Source organism: Pteropus vampyrus, unplaced genomic scaffold (genome assembly GCF_000151845.1).
Source record: "Pteropus vampyrus isolate Shadow unplaced genomic scaffold, Pvam_2.0 Scaffold150, whole genome shotgun sequence".
NCBI classification, from domain to species: domain Eukaryota; kingdom Metazoa; phylum Chordata; class Mammalia; order Chiroptera; family Pteropodidae; genus Pteropus; species Pteropus vampyrus.
Window position 1 is genome coordinate 604,340 of NW_011888931.1, and position 9,719 is coordinate 614,058.

Consider the following 9,719-nt stretch of genomic DNA (forward strand, 5'->3'; position numbering starts at 1 on the left):
ACCAATTGTTAATACTTTGCCACATGTGCTTTATTTCTTTCTTCATTCTCTCTACTCTCCAGTAATTTTTCTCTGAACCATTTGGAGCAGACAGCATAATTATTTTATTCTTTTAAGTATACGTTTTCTAGCAAAACCACATATAAATATATATAAATATAAATACATATGTTTTTGGTGACAGATATATTTATTACACACACAGAAATTAATACTGGTCTATTATTTAATAAAGTTAATATTCTGTGTTTTTTACTTGTCAAGTAATCTTCTTTATAGTTTTTTTCCTGCAATGAAAGATCCGGTGAAGAACCACTTGTTTATTGCATTTATTTGTCATAACTTTCTTTAGTCTTATATTTTATTTTTGATAATTCTAGCATGTAAAGTCTTTGAGAGTCTGATTATGCCATCTCTTTTTCTGCTGACTGTCATTAGTATGTTATTTCGTGTGTGTGTGTGTGTGTGTGTGTGTGTGTGTGTATTAATGTGAGATTATAGCTTTTGAACATTCATATATAGGAAGGAAGCCTTTAATGCTAGGATTGGAAGTTTGCACCTTCACAGAGGGCTTGCTTTTGTTTTTGCCAAGTGCCTAGGAATTCCTAAACTAGTATCCTATGAACATTTGAAACTAAATTTTAAGCTTTAGTTTTTACAGGTCAGTTAGGTAGTAGTAATTTGTATTGCATGAAGATGGACTTGTGAATAGGAATTTCCCCACCCCTCATAATTGGAGAAGATTCCTGTGATTTCCTTAGTGTGGAGTAAAGGGACAAAAGTTCTTTCTAGTTTAATCTCAGGTATAATTCTTTGGGTTTCCCAGCTCTGTATCGTGGAGTATCCTTTTACACTCCTTGCCTTTGGTGGTCCTGAGTCCTGTTCCCCGATACTGCATGGCCTTGAAAACAGTGTTCTAGTTTGCAGTTGGGCAAATACTTTTAAGGAGAAAGCTGGTCTTTTTATTCTACTTTTTTTCCTGGATTCTTGCTTCTACTTAGTTTTTGACCTCTGAGTATTTCTTAACTAACCTCTTGCTCATTAATGATTAAAAAAATTTTTTTTATGTAGTATGTTAAACTGTTTTTATCCAGATGATCAGTTGGTGTCTGCCTGTCATTCTTCTGTAAATGGAACATCTGTATACTCCCCTTATATGTCTACTAGGCTACATTTGCTGTAGAATACATACCCCCAAGTTACTGAGCCAGATACCCTGCTGAATGCAGTTACTAAGTATAGAGCAGTTAACATTTGGAGAACGTGTGCCGAAAATAATCTTAATTTTTATTTACTTGTCCTTAAATGGCTTTTTTTTCTGGCAGTAAATATCAAGATCTTAAAGATACTTCTGGTTTATTAGAATAATAAAATATATCAGGATACTGGAGGTTACTTTTCATGGCACAAGGGAACATCTTTACTGCTCAAAAATTGAGAAATTGTGAGCATTTTGTCAAATAGAAAGTCATATTTATGAGAAAATAATTTAGTGTTTCTTAAATTAATGTAACTAATTAGAGTGCCTTTTTTATTCCATTTCTAAAAGATGTTATTACACTTCTCTTATCTGAGCTTACATTTTAAGTGGTCTCAATTAAATAAAAACAAACCCCTGATTTTTAAATTAGGCTTTTCATTTTTTAAAAATATTACTGTTATAAAACATATAGCTCACTTTGTGCAGGGCTTCTGCAATGTTGTCTCTGTCAGCCTTTGTGAACATATTAATATTAGGCTGTTTATGTCTTCTACAACATTTAGAATCTAACCCATTTTAGTGCTTCAGACCAAATTATGGTGGTAGAAAATAGTCTGATCAAATAAGATTTAATTGTAGAAACTGTTTTATCTGAAAGTGACCCTGGGAGGATCATTTGCATGTGAGAGTTAACCCAGTAAATATTTGTGGAATGAATGAAGTCCCAGTACTGCCAGCAAATTGCTACTTAGTCACATATGGTGCCTCTCATTTGAAAAAGCAGAAATTGTTAAATTTTCTTAAAAATAAAAAATTTTCTTAAATAAAAAAATATTTTGTTTCTCTCATATGTCAAGTTTATCATGCTTTCTTAAGTAAAGGCATGCCTAAATTATTTCTTTACTGAATTTCTTAATCTCTCTGTATTGTTTCTGAATTTTCTCATTTTTTCTTGTTTTGAAGTTTAGTTTCCAATTATTTAATAAGCATTTGGTTGGGTGCTTTAGGGAAACTTGCCAATAAATTAGAACATAAAATATAGTGTTACAAAGCAAGTATCTTTTCTACCCTGCTGCCTCCCACACACTTTTTAAAAATAGTTCAAGATATTTGTATTGAGCACTGTTTGCTAGGCATTTGGCTAGGAACTTGTGATACATAGGTGAGAACTTTAAAGATGCTGTCTATTGGAGTGTCCTCATCACTTTCTTTGCTTACACATAGACTTGTATACACATGCGCACCTCTGTCTTTTTAAACTGGATTTCAGTTCAAAACCAGCATTAAATAAGAGGTAGCATTCTATCTCTCAGTTTGAAAACATTGTTTTCAATTTTTATTATGGTGAACTTTTCTAGAGTTGCATTAATGTGATAAAGTAACTTATTAATTTCACCTCAGCATTTACAGTGTACCATTTAAAAGACTAATTTGTTTTGAAAATTAAATATTCAAATATAGTCAAGATATTTTAGTACTTATAGCCAGTCTCTTAGATTTTCAACTGCTGCATATTTATATTATTCAAAGAAGAAAAATCCTTATGTTTCTGACTATTTATAGCTTCTTTCATCAGAAGAAAACTACCACAGCAGTTGTCACAGCCAGTCAGATAGTCAGTGTGGTTCTCCTCCAAGGGGTTGGTCAGAAGAGTTGGATGACCGTGGGCATACCTTATATACCAGTGACTATACTAATGAAAAGGTACCTTCTTTTTTTCTCATCTAGTTTTCTTGACCAAATCCTCTCATAAAATTGTTGTGTACTGAAATTTTAGTAGTATTTTAAAACTCATGGAAGTATTCTTCATTGTAATTCTGTAATCATGTCAGTTGACAACATGAAAACTCAGTCTAACTATTGATTCATGGTTTTAAACTGCTTACAATTACAGTGATTTTTACGGTGTCAGAACCTGCTTACCACAGACCTTTTTAAGAGTAGACCTGTTGAGTATCGTTCTGTTTAGACTCCTTCAATAAACATACTTCTTTATACAGTCATCCCTCTATCCGTGGGAGATTGGTCCAAGGCCCCTGCCCCTACTCTTCCCTTGCAGATACCATAATCCAAGGATGGTCACTTATATAAAATAGCATAGTATTTGCATACAGGCTTCAGAAGGGTGTGCTTACACATCATTTCATTCTCATGGAATCAGTGTAGTGCTCAGTATGTGGCAAATCAAGTTTTGCTGCTTGGAATTTTCTGGGATTTTTTTGCGGGGGGGGGCAGTATTTTTGATCTGCAGTTGGTTAAATATGTGGATGTGAAATCCATGGATACAAAGGGCCGACTGTATTTTTCTTGGAGAATAGATTTTTGGGAACAGTTTTCTCAATATGCCATTATGATATACCACTTCACTTCCTATACTCCCTTTTATAACCAGGTTATTTAAAAAGCAAACAAACCATGAATCTAGTATTTTATGATTAATTAACTACTTTGAGAATGTATATTGAAATTTTATGTGTGTATTACATCTTGTATCATCAGAGAAGGTAACTTGTTGGTTGTGCTGGTTTAAAGAATAGGCCCTTGGGAGTGAATGGAGGTAGGCTTCTATCCCTCATTTCTGCTTTAATTTTTTGATACTATAACATAAGGAAACAGCAGTATTCATATATTTTACAATCAAGATGATATGTTTGTATGAGCAATATTTGGTCTTTTTCCCCCTCAGAGTTCCTGTATTATGTTATGTAAAGTAGTTTTGTTGTTACTGTTATTTAAATCATATTGAGTAAGCTGTGTTGGCTGCATGAAATTTGATTTAAATTTTTCAGTAGTTTTTAATACTTAAAGATTGAAGAAAAATCCTCTTTTGTTAATTTCTCAACCCCGAGTTCAGTGCATATGTATCTGTGTATACTTTATGTTATCTATTTCTTGTTATGCTAAGTAGTGCTTGAACCGCTTTCTTGACTTTGGAGAAAAGAGAAAATAGACTTACATTTAATAATGAGTTTATTTACTCTTACCAAACGTAAAATGCAAGGTTGCTAATTTTGTTTTTTTGCCATTTTCTTGAGCAAGTAGAATAAAACTCATAAGAATAATATTAATATCTGTGTTTGTATAAGCCTAAACTCACTTTTACTTAAATTAAAAAGTAACACCTGTTCTGTTTTTATAGTGGCTCAAGCATGTTGACGATCAAGGTAGACAATATTACTACAGTGCCGATGGATCTAGGTCGGAATGGGAATTGCCAAAGGTAATGATAAACCTTAACACTCAATTACCATTTAAAAATAGTAGGTGAAATAATATGAAAATGGTTTCAGTAGATTTATTTTTAAAATTTTATTCAACTTCTAAAAAGCAGCAAGACTCGTTCTTTCAGAATCCTTTGAGAATCCTGTGACTGGCTAAATTTTTCTAAAATGTGCATTTCCTTTGCTATATAGTATTGATTATTCCTATCCAAAAATTCTTTTGCTTTAACTCGAAATTGGTGTTTTTGTTATTCCTGGAAATAAGCATCCCCTCAGTGCCAATAATGCCATCTTATATCTACTTATTCTGAATATATTGAGTTTTCTACATGAAGTTGGTCTTATATTTAATCTTAGAAAGAAAAGCATCTCAATATTCAAGTTTATTCTTGTATGTAAATGTGTTATAATTCAGTTGGTTATTGGCTGAGATAGGCAGCATGTGATAAGATCTTCTAGGTTGTCACTGGGTATCTATTTTTAGACAAGTATACCAGGGTTGAGTTTAAATGACATGTGAGCAAACATTTAAATTTTAATTGGTATATTATCTTAATATTTTAGAAAACAGCTATGATTAGCAGACATATCTGTGATATTAATTACCAGACAGACTTTAGTTTTTAAAGAAATTTGTTTTCCCCAAAATAAGTCATTTTAAAGAAAAGTATTACTAGTATAAATAAATATACATGGATGTAGAAAAAAATCATCAAAGGTTACTAAATTGAGGGTTAGGAAACACTAGTAAACTAGTGCTTTTAGTGATTTTTTTTATGTGAGTATTATCTGGCCTCCAATTATTTTATGAAATTATAAGGCTCGATAGCAGTAGAATAAGATATGTGGCCTATAGTTGATTTCTAAGAACACGCCTTGTGAATCTGTTGAGCCAGTAATGAAAGAGCTCTATTATAACTGACAACTTTTAAAATGTTATGGTCTCAAGGAACAATGCAGGTTGCTATAATGAAAACTTGGTGGGGGTTAGGGGGAGAAGGGATAAAGGAAATATTGTTCTTTTGGTTAATTTGACTATCAGATAGTACAACCATAGAAGTTTCTTGTAGTTAAAAAATCCTTGTCAGATCTTCAAATAAGCATTTTGACACTTCATCATGCATTTTACATAGATACTTTCTTTTTTGTCCAGCAGGGGAAAAAAAAATTTCTATCTTTAACCACTTTGTTATTTAAATTAATACTTTCTAGATTAGAAGTCATATTAAAATTTACATTTAGATAACATGTTTGTTTTTTTTAAAATACTATTTGCAGCCTAACATATTGGTGTAAATGAAGATAATTTCTATATTTTAATGATAAAATCTTCTACATGCAGAAATTGTGAAGATATTATTACATTGTGGGTTTTTTAAAAAGATTATCTTTTTAGAGAACTTTAGGTTTACAACAAAATTGAGAGGAAGGTATAGAAATTTTTCATATGCCCCCTGCCCCCACACATGCGTAGCCTTCCCTGTTTTCAACATCACTCACCACAGTGATACATTTTTACCAAGGATGAACCAATATTGACACCACATAATCATCCCAGTCCAGTTTACCTTAAGGATCACTCTTAGTGTTGTACATTCTATAAGTTTGGACAAAAGAGTAATGATTTACATCCATCATTGTAATGTCATAAACTCACTGCCCTAAAAATCCTCTGTTCTCTGCCTGTTCACCCCCTCCCCCTTCCTCATTTTATCATTTCCATAGTTTTGTCACATTGTGTTTTTTTTTTTTTTTTTTAATGCCTATATCACCTGGTCTTCCTAGGTGGTGGTCGTCTCCCATCCAAGTACTAACCAGGACCGACCCTGCTTAGGTTCTGAGATCAGATGGGATTGGGTTTGTTCAGGCTGGCATGGCCGTAGACTGTCACATTGTGTTTTTATTTAAAGTTAACCATAAAATAGTACCAAGAATGAAGAAAGGTCAAAATAAAAATATATTTAAAAACGCTATAAATTGATCCTCGCACATATCAGGATTGAAAGTTCTACATTATTGCTCTTTAAAATTATGAAATATAATTTAATAAAACATTTGTGTTTTTTTAAAATTTCCATTATTATTAATTTGTACTTTTTGGTCTGATTCTGAGGATAAAACCTTATTTATCCTTTAAACATTGAAGTTGTGCCAAGTGCTCAGAGACCTATAGTATTCTTATTTTATGAACCATAGCATAGCAATTTGGGTTCTTTTGTTTGCTTGCTTGTTAAATTTTCCAAAAAAAAAAAATATATAAAAAGTTCTTTCTAGTTTAATCTCAGGTATAATTCTTTGGGTTTCCCAGCTCTGTATCGTGGAGTATCCTTTTACACTCCTTGCCTTTGGTGGTCCTGAGTCCTGTTCCCCGATACTGCATGGCCTTGAAAACAGTGTTCTAGTTTGCAGTTGGGCAAATACTTTTAAGGAGAAAGCTGGTCTTTTTATTCTACTTTTTTTCCTGGATTCTTGCTTCTACTTAGTTTTTGACCTCTGAGTATTTCTTAACTAACCTCTTGCTCATTAATGATTAAAAAAATTTTTTTTATGTAGTATGTTAAACTGTTTTTATCCAGATGATCAGTTGGTGTCTGCCTGTCATTCTTCTGTAAATGGAACATCTGTATACTCCCCTTATATGTCTACTAGGCTACATTTGCTGTAGAATACATACCCCCAAGTTACTGAGCCAGATACCCTGCTGAATGCAGTTACTAAGTATAGAGCAGTTAACATTTGGAGAACGTGTGCCGAAAATAATCTTAATTTTTATTTACTTGTCCTTAAATGGCTTTTTTTTCTGGCAGTAAATATCAAGATCTTAAAGATACTTCTGGTTTATTAGAATAATAAAATATATCAGGATACTGGAGGTTACTTTTCATGGCACAAGGGAACATCTTTACTGCTCAAAAATTGAGAAATTGTGAGCATTTTGTCAAATAGAAAGTCATATTTATGAGAAAATAATTTAGTGTTTCTTAAATTAATGTAACTAATTAGAGTGCCTTTTTTATTCCATTTCTAAAAGATGTTATTACACTTCTCTTATCTGAGCTTACATTTTAAGTGGTCTCAATTAAATAAAAACAAACCCCTGATTTTTAAATTAGGCTTTTCATTTTTTAAAAATATTACTGTTATAAAACATATAGCTCACTTTGTGCAGGGCTTCTGCAATGTTGTCTCTGTCAGCCTTTGTGAACATATTAATATTAGGCTGTTTATGTCTTCTACAACATTTAGAATCTAACCCATTTTAGTGCTTCAGACCAAATTATGGTGGTAGAAAATAGTCTGATCAAATAAGATTTAATTGTAGAAACTGTTTTATCTGAAAGTGACCCTGGGAGGATCATTTGCATGTGAGAGTTAACCCAGTAAATATTTGTGGAATGAATGAAGTCCCAGTACTGCCAGCAAATTGCTACTTAGTCACATATGGTGCCTCTCATTTGAAAAAGCAGAAATTGTTAAATTTTCTTAAAAATAAAAAATTTTCTTAAATAAAAAAATATTTTGTTTCTCTCATATGTCAAGTTTATCATGCTTTCTTAAGTAAAGGCATGCCTAAATTATTTCTTTACTGAATTTCTTAATCTCTCTGTATTGTTTCTGAATTTTCTCATTTTTTCTTGTTTTGAAGTTTAGTTTCCAATTATTTAATAAGCATTTGGTTGGGTGCTTTAGGGAAACTTGCCAATAAATTAGAACATAAAATATAGTGTTACAAAGCAAGTATCTTTTCTACCCTGCTGCCTCCCACACACTTTTTAAAAATAGTTCAAGATATTTGTATTGAGCACTGTTTGCTAGGCATTTGGCTAGGAACTTGTGATACATAGGTGAGAACTTTAAAGATGCTGTCTATTGGAGTGTCCTCATCACTTTCTTTGCTTACACATAGACTTGTATACACATGCGCACCTCTGTCTTTTTAAACTGGATTTCAGTTCAAAACCAGCATTAAATAAGAGGTAGCATTCTATCTCTCAGTTTGAAAACATTGTTTTCAATTTTTATTATGGTGAACTTTTCTAGAGTTGCATTAATGTGATAAAGTAACTTATTAATTTCACCTCAGCATTTACAGTGTACCATTTAAAAGACTAATTTGTTTTGAAAATTAAATATTCAAATATAGTCAAGATATTTTAGTACTTATAGCCAGTCTCTTAGATTTTCAACTGCTGCATATTTATATTATTCAAAGAAGAAAAATCCTTATGTTTCTGACTATTTATAGCTTCTTTCATCAGAAGAAAACTACCACAGCAGTTGTCACAGCCAGTCAGATAGTCAGTGTGGTTCTCCTCCAAGGGGTTGGTCAGAAGAGTTGGATGACCGTGGGCATACCTTATATACCAGTGACTATACTAATGAAAAGGTACCTTCTTTTTTTCTCATCTAGTTTTCTTGACCAAATCCTCTCATAAAATTGTTGTGTACTGAAATTTTAGTAGTATTTTAAAACTCATGGAAGTATTCTTCATTGTAATTCTGTAATCATGTCAGTTGACAACATGAAAACTCAGTCTAACTATTGATTCATGGTTTTAAACTGCTTACAATTACAGTGATTTTTACGGTGTCAGAACCTGCTTACCACAGACCTTTTTAAGAGTAGACCTGTTGAGTATCGTTCTGTTTAGACTCCTTCAATAAACATACTTCTTTATACAGTCATCCCTCTATCCGTGGGAGATTGGTCCAAGGCCCCTGCCCCTACTCTTCCCTTGCAGATACCATAATCCAAGGATGGTCACTTATATAAAATAGCATAGTATTTGCATACAGGCTTCAGAAGGGTGTGCTTACACATCATTTCATTCTCATGGAATCAGTGTAGTGCTCAGTATGTGGCAAATCAAGTTTTGCTGCTTGGAATTTTCTGGGATTTTTTTGCGGGGGGGGGCAGTATTTTTGATCTGCAGTTGGTTAAATATGTGGATGTGAAATCCATGGATACAAAGGGCCGACTGTATTTTTCTTGGAGAATAGATTTTTGGGAACAGTTTTCTCAATATGCCATTATGATATACCACTTCACTTCCTATACTCCCTTTTATAACCAGGTTATTTAAAAAGCAAACAAACCATGAATCTAGTATTTTATGATTAATTAACTACTTTGAGAATGTATATTGAAATTTTATGTGTGTATTACATCTTGTATCATCAGAGAAGGTAACTTGTTGGTTGTGCTGGTTTAAAGAATAGGCCCTTGGGAGTGAATGGAGGTAGGCTTCTATCCCTCATTTCTGCTTTAATTTTTTGATACTATAACATAAGGAAAC

The 9,719-nt window shown here is 32.5% G+C and overlaps 1 protein-coding gene across 11 annotated transcripts in view; it reads left to right on the top strand.

Annotated features, from left to right (window-relative positions):
• The window catches only part of ARHGAP12 (Rho GTPase activating protein 12), a 124,962-nt gene that overhangs the window by 68,806 nt on the left and 46,437 nt on the right, over positions 1-9,719 (top strand). For 6 of the 11 annotated variants that reach the window (XM_011369477.2, XM_011369478.2, XM_023536152.1 and 3 more), the window contains exons 5-6: positions 2,765-2,905; positions 4,341-4,421. In XM_011369477.2, coding sequence (XP_011367779.1) covers positions 2,765-2,905; positions 4,341-4,421 — 222 coding nt within the window. The remainder of the gene's footprint in view (positions 1-2,764; positions 2,906-4,340; positions 4,422-9,719) is intronic. The other 5 variants (XM_011369481.2, XM_023536159.1, XM_011369479.2 and 2 more) reach the window with 1 other exon arrangement.